This window comes from Peromyscus maniculatus, chromosome 11 (assembly GCF_049852395.1).
Source record: "Peromyscus maniculatus bairdii isolate BWxNUB_F1_BW_parent chromosome 11, HU_Pman_BW_mat_3.1, whole genome shotgun sequence".
In the NCBI taxonomy this organism is placed as follows: Eukaryota; Metazoa; Chordata; class Mammalia; order Rodentia; family Cricetidae; genus Peromyscus; species Peromyscus maniculatus.
Window position 1 is genome coordinate 90,398,270 of NC_134862.1, and position 23,594 is coordinate 90,421,863.

Below are 23,594 nucleotides of genomic sequence, written 5' to 3' on the forward strand. Positions count from 1 at the left end.
CCACAGTCCCACAGCCACTTATAAAACAATAATTCAGAGGCTTATATTAAATACAAACTGTATGGCCTATGGCTTCAGATTTTTGCTACTAGCTCTTTTATCTTAACCCATTTCTATTAATCTGTATGTTGCCTTACGGCCGTGGCGGTTTCCAGTCTGCTGGCATCTTGTTGCTCCTTGGGCAGTGGCTCGTCTCTTCACCTCCACCCTTCTTCTCTCGTGATCTCTTTTGGATTTTCCCACCTGGCTCCATCATGCCCTGCCATAGGCCAGTGCAGCTTTATTTATTATCCAGTGGGAGCCACACATATTCACAGCGTACAGAGAGACATTCCACAGCAATCTGCTGATTATGAAGTTTCTAAATAGTCTTCCCCAGGGAAGAGCACAACAACTGATTGTTCAGTATCAAGTGGTCAGCCCTGGAAATGTACAAGTAACAGCATACAGATTGAGCAGACTGTATTTTTGTATTTAGGAATATATATGAATATACATGTATGTATGTAACAACAACTAATGAAAAAAAGAGAGAGACCGTGAATGAAATAGAGCAAGGAGGGGTATATGGGGAGTTTGGAGGTAGGACGGGGAGGGGGAAATGCCGTAATTATGTTATAAACTTACAAAATTAAAGAAACACTTTTTTTAAAGTTAGTTTCTGTTGTGTGCTAAAAGGGATGTGGATGGATGCACCAGGCTTCTACCACCTACCCTCTAACCTGCAAATCGATCACTACAATATGTATCGCCTCTATGCTAATTATTCCCAATTACATATCTGTATAGCTCTATTGATGTTTTTAAGCACTTTAAATTCAGCATAGCGCAAAGTGAGTTCATGATGCCCCCTTATCCAAATACGACCCTCTTCCAAAAGACACTGAAGTCACAATCGACCTGATTTTCCAAACTCAGAAGCTTTCCTGATGCCTGCCTGCCTGCCTTTAATCTCCACAGTCACCTGACCTTATCCCAGCCTCTTTGCACAGCTCTCATATGTCTGGGGAGAAAGAGTGTGACAGATGAGTCAGATAATAGAAGTTACATCATTTTTAAAACTACAACGATACACACTCTGTGCTGGGAGCATTACTTTAGTGGAGAAGACAACACTAAGTTAATCTTGGGTTTTCCATCATTGTTAATGTGCTCAGATCATTATGTGGTGATCATGTATTAGGAATGTAAGGTTTATTTCCTGGAGCGTGGACCACAAGCTACATATACTGCTGAGGAAAGTGACACCCTTTCCTGAACCCACCATTGACTGTCAGGAGTCCCTCGGGGAGGGACGGGGCCTTGTGAGCCCTTCCCCCTTCCCCTCGGGATGAAAGGTTCATGAGCCCAGTCTCGTGGGCTCTTATGCAGTGAGTTGATGAGTGCGAGGGCCAGGTCACGCTCAGAAGACTTTTTGTTACAGCACACCTCCCTTCCGGCTCCTGCATGATCTCTCCTCCTTCCTTGACGTTCCCTGAGCCGTGGAGGGGGTGATGTGGATGACCCGCTTAGGGCTGAGCACTCCGCCATTTCCCCACGCAAGCAGCCCTAAGTAAATCCAGTGGGACCCACAGGCACACAAACGTGAAAGCAGGATGGGGTTTTGGAGGAAGAGGGGGGACTTCAGCAGGAAAGGATGGGGAGAGAGGGGACTGGGAGGTGACGTGTATGTAATTCACTATGTACATACATGAAGCCATGAAAAATACAGCAAATTTTTAAAATATAAGATTTAAAAAATATAGTCATAAGCATCCATCAGAATTCAGCCTTCAGCTTTCAAAGCTTTATGTGTTTTCCTTTACACACAAATCACCCTATAGATCTGTAACATTAAATTCATGGAAACATTTTAATTAAAAAACAAAACTGTATGCATCTATTAACATGTGTCTCCCTCTCTTTTTTTCCAGAGCCAGATCATGTTTTATAATGACTGTGTGAAAGGTCTTATAAGCTCTAATTCAAGAGAAAAGCTAGAAGCAGTTCATAAAAATTTGCTGGGTCAGATGAACAACTTGGCCGTGCTGGTCACACTGAATACCAGCAACTTGCGCACGAAAGCCATGCTGGCGGCTGTGCTGACCATCTCTGTTCACTGCAGAGACGTCGTGACAGATCTGCTGGCTAAGAACATCTCCAGTGCAGAGGACTTCGAATGGACGAGGTCAGTGGCTGAAAACTACAACTACATACAACAGCTTCTCACATATAGACCGCTAGGTTCTCTGCTGCAAACTGTGTCCATCTCCTTTTGCACTTGAAGGATGTTTTGCTCCCCTAAGCATCACGGTCTTCCCCCTGCTTCCTTGGTCCTCTTCCTCCCCTCCCTTGTTTCTCCGTGCCTTGTCTTCCCCCAATGATGGTGTTCTTCCATATGGTATGTGTGTTTGGTCTGTTGTCGCTAAGCCCAGGAACAGGTCTCAGCAGTAGTGATGAGAGGTGTCCCGGGTGCTTCTTCTCCCCCTGTGCTACCAATGTAAAGATAAAAGAAAGAGAAGAACATTCATAGCCAACTCAGAAACTCCTGCTGCCTCTTGAAGTGAGTTAGCGAAGGCGTAGAGAAAGAGCTGCTGCTCCTGCGGAGGCAAGACTCAGCACAGGTCTCTCAGATTAAGTGAGAAGGCTTTCGGGTTTTACCTACAGTAATGTGTTCTCTCATCTAGGAGTTTGCAAAGTGGCAGCATACAAATAGTTTTAAACTGCTTTTATCTTAAATTTTATTTTGAAAATCAACTCGGTTAATGTCTTCATAACCTGCTCTGCTGTTCCAGAAGGGATTTAGAGGTGTGAATAATGACATACAAACAACTACCTCACAGTATAAATTCTAAGTGTAATGAGAGAAGGGACATTCAAAGGGGCGCCAAATGGCCACAAGGCTCCTAGTGAGTCTGGATTTTGTCGGCTTCTGCTTGTGTTCAAAAGCAAAACAACGCTAAACTGTAAAAGATGTAAAGTCAAGATTACTAGATTATCATAAGTTTGTAACTTGTGGTTTCTAATATCTAATACAGTCATGAGTAAACTTTCCCCTTATTTTAATACTTTGGTTTTTTTGCTTGCCTTGTTATTTTTATACACTATATTTTAATCATATTCTTTGCCTTCCCCTAGATCTTCCCCACTTCCCTACCTACCTAACTTGATGTTCTCTCTCTCTCTCACTCTCCCCCCTCTCAAAAAAAAGCAAAATTCAAAACAGAAAAACAAAAAACAGTAAGACAAAAAATTAATAAACAAAAAGCACACAAAAGTATGGACTTTGTTTTGTGTTGGCCAATTACTCCTGTGCCCTAGAATGTTGTTGATATACCCAGTGTAATTCCATTGGAAAAAACTGATTTTCCCTTTCTTAGAGGTAATCACAAATAGGTTCTTGGTTAGGGGCAGGACTTTGTATCCACTTGCCCTTCTCAGTACTGGGGTTTTGTCTGGATTTGGACCCGTGCAGGTCTGTGTATGATGTCACAGTCTCTGTGAGTTCATATATGTATAAAGCCTGTTGTGTCTGGAAGACAGTTTCCTGGGAGTCACTCACCACCTCTGGTCCCTACAATCTGTCTACTGCTTCTTCTACCTAGATCGCAAGCCTTAAAGTGAGGGGTTTGATAAAGCCATCGAATGTAGGGCTGAGTGCTCCAAAGTCTCTCACTCTCTCTTTATACATTGTCTAGTTGTGAGTCTCTGTGTTAATTACCATCTACCCAAAGAAGAAACTTCTCTGATAAGGACATAGATGACAAAGTATCTCTGTAGTAAGTTGTAGGCTCCTTTGAAAAACATACCCAAATGTGGTGTAGCTGGATCTTGTAGTAGATGAATTTTTAGCTTTTTTGAGGAAATGCCACACTAATTTACATAGTAAAACTTCCATATGTAGCCGGAAGTTTTCCTCTGTCCCACGGCCTCTTGGTCCCAAATAAATGAATAGAGGCTTATTATTAATTACAAACTATTTTGTCTATGGCTCAGGCTTATTGCTAGCTAGCTCTGACATCTTAAATTAATCCATTTCTATTCATCTATATTTTGCCACATGGCCATGGCATTACCAGTCTGTTGACATCTGTTCCTTGCTGGATGCTGTCTGCCCTGACTCTGCCATTCTTCCTGTCTCTCTGCTTGGATTTCCCACCTGGCTCTTATCCTGCCTTACCATAGGCCAAAGCAGCGTTTTTTTTTATTAACTAATAGTAGCAACATATGTTCACAGCACACAGAAAGACTGTCCCATAGCATTTCCCCTTTTTTGTCTAATCAAAAAGGAAGGTTTTCATTTTAACATAGTAAAATTATATATAATGAAACAGTTATCAAGAATTACAGTCACAATATCTAGTCTAGTTGTATTAGGCAAAATTAAAGAAAATATTCTATATCTATCCTATTTTTGTGAGTCTAAAGTTTTATATCTAATTTATCTTTTATTATGACTAAGGAAAACTATAATTATAACTATCTAGTCTTCAGCTCCATCAAAGACCCCAGAAGGATATATTATCTGAGTAAACAGGAAGTGCATTGCAAGCAACTGCCATACTTCTAGAAATGAGAGAGACATCTGGCTTTCTGGACAGTCATCCAAAGTTCTTTTGTAACACTGGGCCATCCATCTTCAGCCTATAGGCCTAGAGTATCTGGCAGACTTTTCAGTGAAGCAGGAAATTTGAAGGTCTGTTCTGCCTATTGACAAAATTCATCAGTCACTTTTCTCTGTGTCCTACAGAATGTCTGGCAGTTTCTTCTGTGATGCAGGAACCTAAAGGACCATCCCACCTTGTTTTGGCAAAGTTCAGTGGTCACTTTTCTATAGGTCCTGAATGTCCAGGTTATACAACATACTGTCAAGCAGTCCAGGCAAGAACAGTTTCTTGCTCAAATGGCTAGCTTTTTCCATATTGTAAGCAAACTCCATAACAAGTTTCTTCAGTGCCTATCAACCGTACCAGTTTGCACTCCCACAAGCGGTAAATGAGTTTTCCCCTTTTCCCACAGCCTCACCAGCATCTGCTGTCATTTGTTTTATTAATCTTGCCCATTCTGACAGGAGTAAGATGAAATCTCAAGGTAGTTTTAATTTGTATTTCCTTGATGGCTAGGGATTTTGAACATTTTTAAAAGCATTTCTCCCTCATTTGTGTTTCATCTTTTAAGAACTTGCTGTTTAGTTCTATATCCCATTTTTAAATGAGTTATTTTTTCTCATCATTATTGTTCGTTCATTTGTGTTTTAGCTCTTTGCCTATTCTGGCAGATGTGTAATTGATAAAGTTTTTCCCCATTCTGTAGGCCTACCACTTTGCTCAAATAATGATCCTTTGCTATATAGAAGCCTTTTAGCTTCATGGGGTCTTATTTAGTAACTGTTGGCTTTAGTGCCTGTGCTATCTGTGTCCTGTTCAGAAAGTCCCTTCCTGTGCCAATGAGCTCATGTGAATGCCTTATTGTCAATTCTATCAGATTCAGGGCATCTGGCCTTGATCCATTTGGAATTGCAGGGTGATAGATATGGATCTATTTTAATTCTGCATGCAGCCATCAATTTGACCAGCACCATTTGTTGAAAATGCTAGCTTTTCTCTAGTGTGTAATTTTGGCTTCTTTGTCAATCAAGTGTGTGTGCGTGTGTAGATTTACTCTGTGTCTTCAATTCTATTCCATTGATCAAAGTGTCTGTTTTTATGCCAATATCATCAGTTTTTATTACCATAGCTCTAAAGTACGACTAGAAATTGGAGGTAATAATAGAAGTTCTTTTATTTTTCAGGATTGCTTTAGCTGTCCTGGGATTTTGGATTTCCAAATGAAGTTGAAGGTTGTTTTGTTGTTGTTGTTGTTTATTTGTTTGTTTTCTATTTCTGTGAAGGATTATATTGGAATTTTTATGATGATTACAGTGAAATCTATGTATTTCTTTTATGATTTTATGCATAAAAGGCCCTAAAGATGCCACCAGGAAACTTCTACAGCTGATAAAACACTCCTCAAAGTAGCAGAGTATAATATTAACACAAAAAAACAGGGTTAATTGTAGCTTCAAAAAAAAGTATTTGGAAATGTTCTTTCATTTCTATTTTTCAGAATAATTTGAGGAATATTTGAGGATTGCCTTTAGTTTTTACAATATTAATCCTGCTTATCCATGAGCATGGAGGAATCTTTCTAACTTCTGATATCTTCTTCAGTTTCTTTCTTCAATGTCTTAAAGTTTTTCTTATAGAAGTCTTTCACACTTGGTTAGAGTTATCCCAAGATGTTTTTGAGGCTATTGTGAAACATGATGTTTCCCTGATTTCTTTCTCAGTCTGTCATTTATATATAGGAAGGCTACTGGGTTTTGTGTGTTAATTTTGTATACTGCTATTTGCTGAAAGTGTTTATCAGCTGTAGACATTTCCTGGTGGAGTTTTTGTGGTCTTTTACGTATACAATTATATCATCTACAAATAGGGATTTTTTTTTAACTTCTACCTCTCCTGTGTGTATCCCTTTGATCCCCTTCAGTTGTCTTATTGCTCTAGCTAAGACTTCAAGTGCTATATTGAGTAGGTATGGAGAGAGTGGACAACCTTGTCTTGTTCCTGGTTTTAGTGGAAATGCTTGAGTTTTTCTCCCTTTAGGAAGATGGTGGATGTGGGCTTGATATAACTGACCCTATTATGTTGAAGTATATCCTTTGCATTTCTAGTCTCTCTAGGACTTTTACCATGAAGAAGTATTAGATCTTGACAAGGAATCTTTGCATCTAATGAATGATTGTGTGGGTTTGTTTTTTTTTTGCGTATGTTTTTATCTGTTTTTGTTTGTTTGTTTGTTTTTGTATTCTGTTTTGTTTTGTTATATTAGTTTTTCAAGACAGGGTTTCTCTGTGTAGCCCTGGCTGTCCTGGAACTCAGATACTGGCCTAGCTCTGCTCTCAAGTGCTAGCACTAAAGGCGTTCTCTCCCAGCCTACTCCTTTGCTTCTCTTTACCCATTTATTTGGTAGACTTTGTTTATTGATTTAAGCATATTGCACTGTCCCTATGTCTCCAGAATGAAGTAAGTTTGATCAGTTTGGTATAGCATGAATCTTAAAAGGTCTTATTAATAAAAACAAACCTGGAGCCAGCTATTGGGGTGAATGCTGGAAGATCAGAGAAGCAGAACAAGCCACAGCTACCTTACCTCACCAGTTCCTCAGCTGATCCTGTTTCCTCAGACTGGAAGCCTCTGTGTCCTCATCCGAATGGGTCTCAGTTGAACTGTGCTGCTCCAAAGCCTGAAAGCTTAGCCAGCTAAAAGCTTCTCGTTCTGGTCTTCACACCTTATATATCTTTCTGCTTTCTGCCATCACTCCCTGGGATTAAAGGCTCACTTCTTGGGATTAAAGGTGATAGTCACCACCCCTGGCTGTTTCCATTGTGGCATTGAACTCACAGAGATCCAGAAGGATTTCTGCCTCTGGAATGCTAGGATTAAAGGTGTGAATGCCACCATTTTCTAGCCTCTGTATCTAGTGGTTGTTCTGTTCTTTGACCCCAGATAAGTTTATTAGGGTGCACAACATATTGGGGAACACAATACCACCACAATTTGGTTTGCACATATTTTATTGAGAATTTTTTGCATCTATGTTGGTAAGGGGTATTGGCCTACAATTTTCTTTATTATTTAATCTATGTATGGATTTTCTATCAAGGCAATAGGGGCTTCATAAAAAGAATTTGGAAATATTCCTTCAGTTTCTATTTTATGGAATAATTTGAAGAGTACTGGCATTATTTCCTCTTTGAAAGTCCGATAGAATTCTACACTGACTCTTTCTGGACCTGGGCTCACTTTTGGGGAGATTTTTAATTACTGCTTCTTAACACAAGGGGTTATGGTTCTGTTTAAATTGTTATAAAATGATGATGTTTCTATATGTAAAAAATGTTTTTTCTCAAATAATATATGAGTATTGCTTTCAGACATTTGAACTATAAATGGAATAAAAAGCAAAAGCTGTGTTACGTATCTCAAGGAAACATCAACTTTGTTTATGGCTATGAGTACCTGGGCTGTGCGCCACGCCTGGTCATCACGCCCCTCACAGAACGGTGCTGGCTGACTCTGACAGCAGCACTCTACTTCAACCTGGGCGGCTGCGCTGCTGGACCAGCAGGTGTAGGGAAAACGGAGACCGTTAAAGACCTAGCAAAAGTAAGTAGCCGCTGTAACCGGAGCGTCACACAGGCTTCCACTGTATCTTGTTTACCCTGTTCCCGACAATAAAATGTTCATCGTATTTGCCAACACATTCAGTACACGATGCACTCCATCAATTAAATTTTGAATATCTGACAGGTGAAAGGTCTTACTTAGCCAGTCATCTTTGCGCTTACCTGGACTATTACTGTACGAGCTGACCGGTAAATAGTGTGGGGGGAGGGAAGCAATCGTTTCTCACTCTGCTCTATTGGCATCTTGGTTTTGGTGTTGTGTAAATCATGACCGGAAGCTCTGGAAATTAATCAACTCTCCTACAGCAGTTAATGGCATGCATATCATGTTAGTTCTGTGGATCTCTGAACTTGGTACCTAACTCATTTTTTTTTTTAACTTTAAATTTTTTCTCAAAAGCTTAATAGAAATATTTTTCTTACTCTGGCAGTTTAAACATCTTTATTTTATGGTATAACTCAAGAACTATATTAAAACAGTATTTTGTTTTCCAGAACTATGGTAAACATTGTGTGGTCTTCAATTGTTTTGAAGATTTGGATTATAAGGTAAAGCTTAAGCGTATATACTCAAAAAAAAGTGCATGTAAAGTAATTCATTGAGGAATGAAAAAAACTAAGAAAAATACAAAAAATGTATTGGTAAGAGTACAAATACTAGTTATTGTAATGAATAAAGAATGGAAGTCTAGAACCTAATTGAGAGTTAAAATATGTTTTAACTTTTCTTTTAAATGGTTCAACTGAATTTCTTAAAGCAATAATTCTCAATTTTTATGACAGTGGGATTCTTTTTAAACAAAATCTCACACGCACAAAGCACATAGTTGTGCTTTAGTAATACAAATACAAATGTTCATGTTGGCGTGGTGGGAAATGTCTTTAATCCCAGCACTAAGAAGACAGAGGCAGGTGGATGTCTGTGAGTTTGAGACCAGCCTGGTCTAGAGAGCAAATTCCAGGCCAGCCAGGGCTGCACAGAGCAATCCTGTCTCAAGAAAACAAAAACCAAAACAATACAAATGTTCCTTACCCTGAACATTCATTTACTGAAAAGGTAATTAATAAACTCAAAGAGGCTACAGTGTTTTAACATGAAAAACAATTATAAAAATAATAATAATTGCCTTAGATGTATCTAATAAAAATCTTGAAATATTTGTATTAAAATTTCATGTTCCCCTATGTATCTGTTACAAATTGAACTTCAAGTCTCACAGCACTACAGATGGGGCTTTGTATCCTGCTGCCGGGAACTGACCCAGGTGCCTGTCTGAGCAAGTGCTCCGTAGCTGAGCCACATGCCGGCTCTGCAACTTGTTTTACATGTTGATTAGAGCTTAGAATATCCCCTGGTGAACGGAACATTGACGCTTAATACAAAGGTGTTTTAACAACACCGGCTTTCAAGCTTCCCAACCCCCTACCCCCTAACCCCCTCACTTCCCTACCCCTGCCCTTCTACCCCCTGACCCCCACCTCCAAACCCCTCACCCTCACCCTCAACCCCTGCCACCATTGGCCTCACCTATAGCCCAAGCTAAACTACAAGGAGTCTGTCCACTCCAGAGAAGGATATCTGCCTTGACACTTGACCCCTACCTACTGCAGTATGGTCATAAAGACACCACTAGGCTGCAGCTCTGAGACCTGAATAGCTTTGTGTGCAGATGGCTATCACCTGCCAGTGGTCCTGGGGCACAGGAGCTTGCTGTTTGTGTTTAAGCTTTTGAAAGAAACAGCAGTGAACTCACCTAGAGTCTAAGCAACTGATAAACTTTCTATGGAGAGAAAATTGCAAAAGATGTTTACTTCGTTTGGGTAAGGTGAAAAGAATACACAGAATTTAGTAGCCAGGTGGAAATGGAAATGTTCACCTTTATGGTTTCTGTAATCGATCCTTTTTTTTTTTTTTTCAAGATAATTGGCAAATTATTCTTAGGGTTGGTTCAATCGGGAGCTTGGTGTTGTTTCGATGAATTCAACCGAATAGATATAGAGGTGCTCTCTGTCATCTCCTCGCAGCTGCTAAGCATCAAGGTTGCAAAAGACAGCTATTCTGTGAGGTATGTGTTCTCGGATTACATCCTTGGGGTGGAAATCCCATACATGTCGACTGTTTAATTAGTGCCAAGTCCTTTTCTTAAATAAGTGCTGGAGTCTTTGGGTTTTCGTTTGGTTTGGTTTGCTTAGCATGCAGGAAAATGAATGACACTTGCCTTGAATGTTCCTAGTGAATTATGTGGAATATATCTAGTCTCAGTTTGAATGCCAGTTTAGAGGTCCCCACCCTCCTTTCACACTTTGGAGGAGCCTGGAGCCACCAGCCCTTGAAGCAGATACACTCCAGTTCACATTTTCTTTCTATCTTAGAATCTCCTTCATCTTCAGATATTACACTTAGAGAAATCAAACAAGAGTTATGGATATTTTCCTTAATTCTGCATAGATTTGTTTTTCTTTAATTCTACACCCATTTCAAAACAAAAATACTGGCTGTTCTCCTGAAGCCCGCCTCACCATTCTAAACCAAGGTGTTTCTTTTAAAAAACCACAATAAAATGTATGTATGTATGTATGTCAGGGCTACTGTTGTTTATGAATAATAAACACGTTTTCCCTTCCAACACACGTAGACGCTCACATTCCTGGCTTCAGGGACACAGATAGACATTCAGAAATAGAAGATATCTAACTCATGCTGACAGCTGCTAACTTTACTCTGATGGATTTCATACTGTTAGTGTTACCAGGGCTTACAGGTCCATGGCTACAGGTGGGGGCACGGGAACCCCCATTTTACCACCCTCTTCTGGGTCTTAACCTCTGTCCAGCTGTGTCCTGGTTGTCTGCCTCTTGTGTTTAAACCATCCTCTTTGGTAAGAAGTCACCCCAGAAGTTCCTGCCCTTGTCTCTGCCCGTGGTGCCACTGACGGGATACCAGTGGTTTTGACAAAGCATCTGTCTCGCAGCCATCCAAATATTTTTTTTTTTTAATTTTTGAGATTTTATTATTTTGTGGGTGTTTTGCCTACATGTGTGTCTATGTACCACAGACATCGGATACCCTCACACTGGAGTTACAGATGGTTGAGCCACCGTGTGGGTGTGGGGAACCAAACCTGGGTCTGCAGGAAGAGCAGCCAGTGCTGAGCCATCTCTCTCGCCCTGGTCCCACTGTTTCAGCTGGCGAAGGGAGGCTGGAAGTGAGCTGTGTTCTGAGCAGGAGCTCTGTGGTCAGCTACTGTGTTCTAGTGAGTCTTCCAGACCCAGCTCATTGTGGTCTTCCAGTGTAACATGAATCTTTTCAATTTTTTTTTTTTTGTTTTTTGTTGTTGTTGTTGTTTTGGGTTTTTTTTTGTTGTTGTTGTTTTTCAAGACAGGGTTTCTCTGTGTAGCTTTGTGCCTTTCCTGGATCTCACTCTGTAGACCAGGCTGGCCTCAAATTCACAAAGATCTGCCTGCCTCTGCCTCCCAAGTGCTGGGATTAAAGGCGTGCGCCACCACCGCCTGGCGCGTTACATGAATCTTAAAGGGTCTTATTAATAAAAACAAACCTGGAGCCAGGAATTGGGGTGAATGCTGGAAGTACAGAAGAGCAGAACAAGCCACAGCTTCCTCACCTCACCAGCTTCTCAGCTGATCCTGTTTCCTCAGACTGGAAGCCTCTGAGTCCTCATCCGGAATGGATCTCAGCTGAACTGCTGCTAAAAGCCTAAAAGCTTAACCAGCCCTAGTTTCTGGTTCTCATGCCTTATATACCTTTCTTCTTTCTGCCATCACTTCCTGGGATTAAAGGTGTGAGTCACTATGCCTGGCTGTCTCCAGTGTGGCTTTGAACTCACAGAGATCCAGATGGATCTCTGCCTCTGGAATGCTAGGATTAAAGGTGTGTGCTACTACCTCTATGTTTAATATTATGGCTGTTCTGTTCTCTGACCCCAGATAAGTTTATTAGGGTGTACAATATTTTGAGGAACACAATATCACCACATTCCAGGGTCTCTTCCCTGTGTGGGTCATTTTGTCTGATGGTGCCTTCTACCATCCAGGCCCAAAAGCTTCTCAGATGTCTTTTAGATAAAATCAAATATACCTGAATCCCAGCAGAAGTCAACATTGGCTCAAAATGGGCCCCAGTCTCCTCTCTGTTATTGTTGTTTTTAGTATGCTTATTTGGATTTAAGTATAATAAAGTCTTAAGAAAATCCTCTGATTTGTTATAGTTTTAATACCCTTTGGCCTAGAGGAGTGATTTTGTTTTTGTTTTTCAAGACAGGGTTTCTCTGTGTAGCCCTGGCTGTCTTAGAACTCACTCTGTAGACCAGTCTGGCCTTGAACTCAGAGATCCACTTGCCTCTGCCTCCAAGTGCTGGGATTAAAGGTGTGCGCCACCACCACCTGGCTTAGAGGAGTGATTTTAATGATGAACACTTCACTGTCTTCTAGGTTTCTCCTGGATGGTAAAGAAGTACGGATCAATATGTCATGTGCAGTGTTCATCACCATGAACCCCAGGTAAGCGGTCAGGAGTCTAACAGAATATACACAGACTGAAATCCGTTTCTTTAACCTTAGCTCTGGGTGGAGTTGTCCAAGACTGTGTATCTATCATTCACTCTCCAGAATCTTTTTTTAACTAATTCTTTGAGAATTTCATAATTGTATTTCAATAATATTCACTCTTCAGCCTAGCTCCTCCCAGATCCACCCCTCATTCTTTTTTTTTTTACTTTCTTTTTATTTTATAATTTAATTTAATTTTACATATCCACCACGGATTCCCCTGTCCTCCCTCCTCCTGCCCCCCCCACTCTGTACCCATATAACTTTGTGTCCTCGTTTTAGAAAAAAATCAAATCCAGTTAGTGCTACCTATGGACTCTTGGGTGTGTGGCTGTCCAATGGAGTAGGGTCAGCCTACCAGAGGTCACACTGTTAAAGAAAATAAATGCCCCCTCCTGCCCCCCGCCCCCTGCAAATATCAATTATCAGTACTTCTTCCAATAGGGATGAGACTCAGTGCCCGACTCCCCTGTCCATGATGGGGTTTTGTTTGGTTTTATCTTAAACAAGTTTTAGACATTCATGATGTCCCAACCATTGGGAGGTCATGTTCAACCGCCCCATTGTGTAGAGTTTCTCAATCTTGAAATGGTATACTTTCTCCCAGAAAGAATTCTGTTGACTTTCTCTGTGACACTTACCTGAAAATGAGTTGAAAAGATGGCTTTTACCTTCTGTGTCCTGAGTATCTTGTAAAACACCGCCGCTTCATTATAGTTACCTATCACTTCTGTGTCTAGCAATCTTTCCACCCACTCTTCCCCAGGGAGTGTTGGAAGTGGCGGGGGGGGGGGGGGGGGGGAGGGGGGATGATATGACACTGATGTCCGAGGACTCTGCAGTCTCCTGTCCTCTTCAGCTTGACAAGTTGTGAGTCTGTGCTCATCCCCATCTCCTGTAAAAGTAGCTTCTCTGCTGATGGTCGAAATGTACTGCTCTATAAGTGTAAGGTTGTAGGAGTCAGTTCCATAGTGTGTAGGGCTGACCCCTGTCCAGCCACAGGTTCTGAGCACTCATATTGTGCCAAATATGAGTTCCATATTGTGGAGCTGACACAGCCCCACAGCTGCCTCTTTTTATGAACAGATCTAACATCTCTACCCTGTCTGTATGGGTGATTACACTAGGCCTCTGACTTAAGGCTAGGTTCATCAGACATCTAAACAAGTGCTGCATTGGTCCAAGGAATCAGAAGGAGCTGAGATGAGGTGAGCCATACAGTGAGACACAGGACATATGCTAGACCAGCATGGGATGAAAGGTAAAAACCACCTTGTAAACTGATTTTCACATAAGGGTCACACAGAAAGCCAATAGAATCATTTAGGGGTAAAGTAATATAGTTTCAATTTTGAAAAAAAGGAAAGCACAGTTGGATTTTTATTGTTGTTTTTATTATTACTGTTTTTCTTTTCCTCTTTAGATACAGTGGTCGAGCTGAGCTCCCGGGTAACTTAAAGTCTCTGTTTCGCCCAGTGGCAATGATGCTGCCCCAGTACACATTGATCATTGAAGTCATTCTGTTCTCATTTGGCTTCAAATCTTCAAGATCGCTGTCTGGAAAGCTCGTTAACCTTTACAGTTTAGCTGACAAGCAGCTTTCAAAGCAGGTGAGGATCTGCCTCCCTCTAGATATTTAATATAAAGCATGAAGCTGGTTACAGAAAGGCCCAGGCCCACCGTAAAACAGGAATTGCTGTCTTCAAAGTGGCTGTGCATCCATGGTCCTAGGCCTTTACTCAAAGGTCTGGAGAAAGTGGTGCCATATATGATAACTTCACACCGCACCTGCTCTCTCGGCTCGTGGATGTCAGCCTCTGGATCAGTGTTCTCCAGCAATGTGTACATCTCAGTGACTGGGAGGACTTGTGGGAAAACAAGCACTCAGCCTGACCGTGTGTGTTCAGTGCACAGCTGAGCACGGCACTTGCAAGCTCGCTTCCTGGTGTGGCAGATTTGAGCCCCACACTCTTTGAGAATCATTCTGGGGTCTGGGTATTTGTTTCTAACCTAAAATGGTTTGGACAGCAAACCACATTTTCTCCAAAGTCACCCTCTCCTCTTATTATTCTCCCAGCTTCCCTTCCTAGTTCTCAGACAGGGCAACTCAGGTGCTGTATGTTAACACTTGCCACCCTCCCCTTTAAGAAAGAGTTCAGTAGTGCATGGCTGTAGTCCTCAGTCCTGGAGAGGCTAACAGTGGGTCCAAGTGTGAGTCCAAGAGTTCAAGGCTGGATAACGCAGTAAAACTCTAAAGGGAGGGAGGAGGAGGGAGGGAGGGAAGGAGAGAGAGGGGGAAGAAGAGGGAGAGGCTCAGGACATGAGGCGAAGGGACTCTCAAGGACTTTCAGGAGCATCAGCTTAGAAGAGAAATAAGAGCATTGGAGGTAGAGTTGAGGTTTCTGGATTCGTACAGACGTCTCCTTTTAGAGATAGATGGTTATTAATGTGCATATGTATGTGACTGTTTTAAGTGGTTCTATTTTTCCTTGAGAACTATAGTAACTCAGATATTGAATACTATATTTTAGGAGCATTATGATTTTGGCATGAAGACCTTGAAGACAGTTTTAATAATGGCAGAAAAGAAGAAGCGGGAGTGTAAATGGTCAGTTGAAATTTGAATTTAATGTTAGGTTCAGAGAGTTACGTACTGCTGGATAAATAATTAGTAGAATTTTAAATAAGGCAAGCTATTATTGCTGCCTGAGGGAACCAGCCTTCAGGCAGCTCAGGGTTTGAAAGAAATCCACGGCATCAGAGCATTGTTTTTCTATCTGAGGGGTTTGGGAATGAAGACATTCACACACTATTGATGGTTCCCTTTTTTTTTATCCCCTGTTCTCTCTCCCTGTACTGTTTAAATACCCCAACAAACTCTTTCAGGCAATGCAGGCATCACAAAGGGGTTACATTCCATTTCTCAAGTGAATGATTTTAGGTAAAGACATGTTTTTTTTTTAATCTCCCTAAAACAGTCATCTCAACAACTCACATGCAATATATCTAAGTAACTTGTCATGAGCAAGCAAGGAGCATATTTTCTCAGCCAACTCTTTTGTTGACAGGCTGCAAATTGTAGTTATAAAGAAAGAATCAATTACTTTATCATCTATCTTGGGCTGTAATCTAAAGCAGCTCCTTAGGGAGAACTCATAGGCTCTGACTGTGTAACCTTTCTTTGTATTTATATTCATCAAAATTCTGTATAGACTATCATTATTATTATGAATTAGACAGTACAGCTTAGAGAGGAATCATCTTCTTGAAAATCCACAGATAAAAATGCCCAGTAGATTGCAATGTATTCATGAGATAAACACACTACAATACAAGCAGCGGAGGACTCCCTACATCCATTCACACTATGCGAGATACCAGGGAAAGATTGTAGCAGCAAGCATGTAGAGGGACAACAGAAGCAAGACACTCCAGAGTCTGCAGCCTTGTGGCCTTGCTCAATGAGGTTTACCCATCAGAGAGTTTTCTTCTGGTAGGCTGACACCTACAACTTCAATTGCCACCTGTTGTGCTATTTACATGTCTACCAGCAGCAAACAAAACCAGGAAGATACCAGAGCACCCCAGTAAGATAGACTGACAGGTACTTACTGGCATCCATAGAACAAAAATGAGCCATGGATTCCTGATCCTCAGTGGAGCCTATTCTTTAGAAGACATGTGCTACTTATGTGTAATAAAACATAAAGAGAAATGAAGGGCCCATCTAGAAGAGAAATAATGAGAAAGATAAAATCATACCTGCACGAAACAGGCACGCCCTTTTTGTTATCATCATTCTGCAATCAATGGAGCATTGCTAGCCATACAGAATTAGTGTCGTTTTAGGCAATCTAAATGATCTAGAGATGGTTCAAAGTACATGGAAAGACTGTGTAGACGATAAACAAATACAACATTTTATGTAAAGGGCTTGAACATCCACAGACTTCAGTACCTGGGGGTATTCCTGAAGCTAACAAGACTGCACGGTGAAATTCAAATGTGAATAACTGAAATAAAAAGCACTTGTAACATAAAACATCTTACAAATATCATAAAAGTTTAAATATCCAGTTTTAATTTATGAAAGGAGATATTAAGAATAGCAAACGGGAGACTAAGGAGGCAGCTTGGTGGGTATGTGAATTCTTGTTCCACAAACATGGGGACACATGTTCAAATCCCCAGCACCCACGTAAAAGGCCAGGAATGTTGAATGTGTCTGTAATCTGAGGATAAGCAAAGGTTTATTATTGTTGTTATTATTATTATTAGTTTTTAGACAAACTGATTCTAAAATTCACATGGAAAAATAAACAAAAGTAGTTTTAAAATATTGAAAAGCAAGATAAATTAAGGAGAAGTACCTTACTAAGGATTAAGCTATGTTGCAAAACTTCACCAATTGAACATGTGGCACTGGCTGTCAGTGGACAAAGTATTGAAATAGTGTAGCAAGTCAGGAAGCAGGACGGTATGCCTGGGACATAGACTGTATCATAAACCTATCACCAGGACGGTATGCCTGGGACATGGACTGTATCATAAACCTATCACCAGGACGGTATGCCTGGGACATGGAGTGTATCATAAACCTATCACCAAGACTAGATTGTTCGATGCTTGGTGTGGGAAACTAGCCACCACCTGCAGAAAGGTCAAGTGGGAGTCATGATCCACAGCATTTGCCAAGACAAACTCTAAAATAATTGAGGGATTTAAATGTAAACAAACCTCAAATGTAAAACTGTTAGAAGGAGCAAATCGTCTTTTATATTCTTGGAGTAGAGAAGACTCTTCTCCCAGTGTTAGAGCCTGAGTCTTGGGCCTTCTGTTAGTGACTTACTTGTTGCTATGGCAAAATACCTGAGCAGGGAAACTCGGGGAAGAAAAGGTTTATGTCGACTCAAAAATCCAATCCGTTGTGGCAACAGGAGCTCTGAGCAGCAGGTAGCATTGTATCTGCTTTGAGGACACTCAGCTCACTTCCTCCTTTTTATTCAGACCAGATCCCCACAGAATGGGGTCACCCACATTTGGGTGGAGCAGAGTTAACCCAGTCTAGAAATTCCCAGACATGAGCAGAAGTTTGTCTCCCAGTCATTCTGTATCCCATTAAGTTGACAATCAATACTGACCGTCACAGGCCTCATATGACTTTTAAAACCAAAACTCAAAAATCTAGAATCTATAGGGGCTGGAGAGATAGTTCAGCAGTTAAGAGCACTGGCTGCTCTTCCAGAGGTCCTGGGTTCAATTCCTAGCACCCACATGGCAGCTCACAACTGTCCGAAACAGTCCTCTTCTGGCCTCTGTGAGCACTGCGTGTAGGTGGTACACAGACGTACATGCAGGCCAAACACCTACACATTAAAAAAATGTAGACTCGACGAAAGAACATATTTATAACTACAGAGAAAGATCTGCTCATCTCAAAATATTAAAGGTGATTCTATAAAGGTAAGTTAGAAATGACATCTGTGGATTTGAAAAACATGACAAACTAGGGCAGACAATATTTGCAACTTACACTGCACACCGCCATGGTTGCATGCAGACATGGATGGTCTAGGATAAACTCCTCTTAAAAATCAGAGCATAGTTTAAGCCAAGCCGAGCAAATCAGGCCAACCTCAGAAAGACAAATATCATATTTTCTTTCATTTGTAGTTCCTAGATGTCATATAGATACATAAAATCACATATGCATATATAACATAAAAGTAGGCACAAAACTGTAGAAGAGCAAAGGGAACTAATGGGAAGGGGAAGAGAGGTGTGGAAGGGATAATCTCAATGTATATGTTATAGTATATGTATATACGTATGTGTATCTAATATAGTAATTATATGTATATTATATACACATGTAAACTTTTCTTGGGACACAGTTCCATGTAGGCTGAACATACACAACAAAACACTTGAATAATGAAAAGGGAAAGATACTTGAAAATTCCTTTATTTGTTAAAGACATGCAAGAATATGCAATTAAAATCTTTCCTAAATGGAAATGAAGAATAGTAACATTTTTTTACCATTGGGGGAAAACTCATTCTTTTACCACATTAAAAAGTATTCAGCAATTCTGAGGATTAAGAAAGGAGGAGCACATGGCTGGGGAGATGGAGCTTCTCCTGCCTACACGGGCAGTTTCCTCCCTTGTGTTCCTTAGGGGAATTTCCAAAGCTCCTTTCATTTCTCAGACCAGGGACACAGGAGGGTTCTGCAGAAATGACGCGGGTTTGTTTTCTTCAACTTCTACAGTGACAAGCTTTCTGAAGCAGACGAGTCTCTGGTCATTATTGAAGCAGTCCAGGAAGCTAGTCTATCAAAGTTTCTCCCCGAAGATGTCCCAACTTTTGAAAGTATCACAGAAGATTTTTTTCCTGGAGTAAGAGTTTCAAAAGTGCATCACCTTGCCTTGGAGGTATTACAAGTATGGGAGGCACCGCCAGGTCACTGGCAGGTGGAGTAGGTGTGGGCGTAAATACAATGGCTCTTCTGAAATACTCTCCTCACGTCAGGACCAGGGGATAAAAGCATTGCCGATTTATTTTTACCAGGGAGGGGAAGGAGCTTTAAGCACACCGCCACTAATGGAAAGAACAAACAGGAAGTGGGGGTGCTCTGTGCTGAGTTCTCCTTCTTAAGTGATGATACTGGATTTCGCTATAATTGCATGGTGATTACTACCCGTTATTAGGAGAATTTAACTGTTTTGTTCATAAGTGTTTACTGCATTTAGGGTGTTACCACAAGGCTTCACAAGTTGCTTCCCTAAGATGTGTGTGATAGTATGAGCAAAACCAGTGTTGAATTGCCATTACCTTACAAACAAAATCGAAATTATTATTGGCAAAAACTGGCTTCCTCCATCTGGTGGCCAGGTCATCCTTCCAGCATATTCTGCCCTTCCTGCCTTCATCTGTTCCCTGTTTTTTCTGCCCCTCTTACTTCCTAGCTCCTAGCCATCCAGAATTTCAGATGTATTAATTACTTTGCCTTGGACTTGACTTGAGGGGTGTTTTTTTTTTCTTAGTTATTTCAGGAACTACAATATAAGCAGCTTTATATCTGCTTTTAATATATCAGTAGTATATGTAATTAACTTGACACAGCACATATGAAGCATTGTAGCAAACATGACCACAGATAATGCAGGAAGGCTCGCAAGAATTCCTCTTGAGAACCATTCAGAGTAGATGTGTGATCATAGCTGTTCTATTATGGTCTGAAAATAAGTGAATTTTAATCTCTGTGGTTCTCCTTGAAACAGCCTTGTCTAGCTAGACAAACACTTGCATTTCATTCATGTTTTAGACTGTATCAGTATGGAACTGAACAAAGTACTATTTTGATTCTTTCAATTTCATGCTTTCGAGATTAACCCGTTACATATTTTCCTGATACAGGCTTTCCTTCTTAGACTACCTAGCAGTCTGGTCTAATGTATGTTACTTTCTTAACTAACCAGCTTCTGCTTCCAAATGTCTTGCCATCTCTTTTCATGTTCGAAATATTTTTCTGTCTTCTCCTGGGGCTTCCATCTTTTTGAGTAAGATTTTTTTTGAAATTCAAAATTAGTTTTCTTTTTTTACTAATGGAAGTTTGTAAGACTAGAATTTTCTCCAAGCAAATGTGTTTTCTGTGTCTGTGGAGGTGATGCTATGGCTTTGGTCCCTTGTTCTGTGAGTGTGGAGACATTCACTGCTTTCTGCCCTGGAGAGCATCCTACACTCTGGAGTGAATCTCAACAGGCCACAGTGAGACAACTTGTGAATGTGCTGTTGGGCTTCATTTACTAACATTTAACTCAGGACTTTTGCAAACATATTCCTCGAGGATATTGATCTTTATTATTCCTTTGTTGTGGTGGTTTGTTTATCAAAATATTGCTGGCCCCAAACAATGAATTTGAAAGAGTTCTCTCCCTTCATATGTTTAAAAGAGAGTTTGAAAAGAATTAGTGTTAATCTTTAAATGTTTGTGGAACCATCTGGTCCTGGGCTTTTCTTCAATGGGAAACGTTTTATTATTGATTCAATCTCATCCTTTATTTTTATGGGTTTCCTTGGGCATCTAATTTTTCCTTAGTCAGTGTTGGTAAGTTGTATATGTTCAGAAATCTGTTTATTTCTTCTGTTGCTGTTTTTTATTTGTTGGCATGCAATTGTTCATAATTTTATCTAATGATCCTTTTTATGGTTGTGGTATCTATCCTAATGTCTCTTTTTTAGTCTCTATTTTTATTTATATGAGTTTTCTCATGGTAAAGTGCTTGCCTCGTAAGCCTGAAGAGCTGGGTTTGAACCTTTGCAAGCCACATAAAAAGCTGGGCGTGGGGTGCACATTAAAAACCCACCCCTGGGGAAGTGGAGACGGGAGAGGACTCGTGGCTAGTCAGTATAGCCTGCTTAGCGAGCTCCAGCCAGTGAGAGACCCTGTCTCAAAGGAGGTGGACAGCATTTCTGAGGGTGACCCCAAGGTTGTCTTCTGCCTGTGGCATGAATGTGCATGCCCTTGCACCATCATTATATATGTGCCCATGTGTTCACACTGATTTAAAGCTTCTTTCATTCATCATTTGTATTTTTAATCTTTATTTTACTTATTTTTGCACTCCTTTAATATTTTTCTTACTGCTAACTTGGAATTTGGGTCAGTCTTATTTTTGTTTGTCTATTCATTCCTCGAGGTACAATATTAGGTTATTTATTTGAAATCTTTAATTTTTTTTTGTGTGTGTGTGTCTGAGTATTTTTTGCCTACGTGTATGTGTGTGTACCATGTCATGCCTGGTGCCTGCAGAAGCCAGAGGAGGGTGTAAGAGGCCCCTGGAACTGGAGTTAACAGATGGTTGTCAGTCACCTTGTGGGTGCTGGAAATCAAACCCGGGTCCTCTACAAGAGCAGTAAGTGCTCTTAACCACTGAGCCATCTCCCCAGGCCTGAAGTCTTTGTTTTTGGTGGTGGGTGATGATTCCAATAAACTTCTCTACATTCAATTTCGCTCTAATTACATAATTTTGGGCATACTATATTGCCGTTATCATTTGTCTCAATAAATTTTATAATTTCTGGGCTAGTGAAATGGTTCAGCCGTGAGCTGCTTGCAGTCAAGCCTGACAACTTGAGTTTGATCCCCGATCCTACTGATGAAAGGAGAGAACCGACTCCTGAAGGTTGTCGTCACACGCACACACGCATGCATATGCTTGTGCATGCACACACACACACACACACACACACACACACACACACACGCATGCACACACACACACACACATACGCATGCATATGCATGTGCATGCATACACACACACACACACACACACACACACACACACACACACACACACACACACTCCTTCTCGGTGGCACTTGCGTGGACACAGCCCCCGAGTCTTTCTGGACTGTGTTGTTCCATTTCCTGTATTCATTTAGTATCCCAAGTGTCTCTTGTTGCTGCTTTCTACTTTTATGCTGTTGTGGTCAAAATGATACTTGATGTGATTTCATTTTGTTAAATTTGTTAATGCTTGCTTGGTTTTGTGGGCAACTCTAAGATGCATATGGAGTCTTCCACGTGCTGCTAAGGAGGCCATGCATTTGCAGCTGTTGGATGAACTAGTCTATGAATGTCTGCTGGAATCTTCGGTTAAACCAGGGTACGGTTTAGCTCTACATTTCTTTGTTAACTTCATCTGGGTATTTCACTTACGCTGAAAGTAGAATATTAAGTGCTCTACTGCTGCTGTGTTGGAGTGTACCTCTCCCTTTGAAGTCTATCAGCTTTAGGAGCAGCAATATTGGGTACAAATATCTTTATGCCTCTTGTATCACCTTGCTGAATTAACCTTTTATCATACATGATTACTCTCTGTCTCTCTGTCATCTCTGTCTCTGTCTCTCTGTCTCTCTGTCTCTGTCTCTCTCTGTCTCTCTGTCTCTGTCTCTCTCTCTCTCTCTCTCTGTCTCTCTGTCTCTCATTTTTTAAGATAGGGTTTCTTTGGCTGGAACTCACTCTGTAGACCAGGCTGGCCTCAATTTATAGAGATCTGCCTGCCTCTGCCTCCAGAGTGCTGGGATTAAAGGTGTGTGCCACCACCGCCCATGATTACTCTTTTTGATTGCTTTTCTAGCTTTTGACTTAAGGTCTGTTTTTTATCTTTTTTTTTTTTTTTTTTTTTTTTTTTTTTTTTTTTTTTTTTGGTTTTTCGAGACAGGGTTTCTCTGTGTAGCTTTGGAGCCTTTCCTGGAGCTCACTTGGTAGCCCAGGCTGGCCTCAAACTCACAGAGATCCACCTGGCTCTGCCTCCCGAGTGCTGGGATTAAAGGCATGCACCACCAACGCCCGGCTCTGTTTTTTATCTTTTGAACTCCTCTTTCTTTATCTACTTCTAAGATTTCTTCTCTCTCTCTTCCTCTCCCCCCACCACGTTCTTTTTAACTCTCTCCAAGAAGTATCACCGATAGTCCTGAATAACTCAAAGGAAGATTATAGATTTATTCAAAAGCAGTCCAAAATAAGAACTCTGTTAAGATATGTAGCCAGAGGGAGGACCTGTCCAGACATCTCTTGATGGCTGTGAGTGTATGACTCCTTTGTGGAGTTCCATGCCTCTGTGGCTTCTTTCCTGGACCCAGATTGGCATCATAGTCTCTACATATCATCTCCTTGAGGCTGGGGCCTTAGGCAGGGGGTCTCATCCAGCTCTGCTGGGAGGGTCCTTTAGACGCACAGCAGTGCCTCTCTCGGTCTCCCTGGAAGCTGCCTCTTCTCCACTGCGCGGTCCCGGGCTCTGCCTCCTCTGTC

At 41.0% G+C, this 23,594-nt stretch overlaps 1 protein-coding gene across 4 annotated transcripts in view; it reads left to right on the forward strand.

The window, feature by feature from the left end:
- Dnah14 (dynein axonemal heavy chain 14) overlaps positions 1–23,594 on the forward strand; it is a 226,721-nt gene that overhangs the window by 83,011 nt on the left and 120,116 nt on the right. For all 4 annotated transcript variants that reach the window (XR_013043464.1, XM_042258740.2, XM_076548104.1 and 1 more), the window contains exons 28-35: positions 1,914–2,167; positions 7,955–8,186; positions 8,702–8,755; positions 10,127–10,272; positions 12,656–12,724; positions 14,196–14,382; positions 15,304–15,380; positions 19,044–19,206. Coding sequence is in view for 3 of the 4 variants with exons in the window: in XM_042258740.2 (XP_042114674.1) it covers positions 1,914–2,167; positions 7,955–8,186; positions 8,702–8,755; positions 10,127–10,272; positions 12,656–12,724; positions 14,196–14,382; positions 15,304–15,380; positions 19,044–19,206 (1,182 nt within the window). In the remaining variant the exon portion in view is untranslated. The remainder of the gene's footprint in view (positions 1–1,913; positions 2,168–7,954; positions 8,187–8,701; positions 8,756–10,126; positions 10,273–12,655; positions 12,725–14,195; positions 14,383–15,303; positions 15,381–19,043; positions 19,207–23,594) is intronic.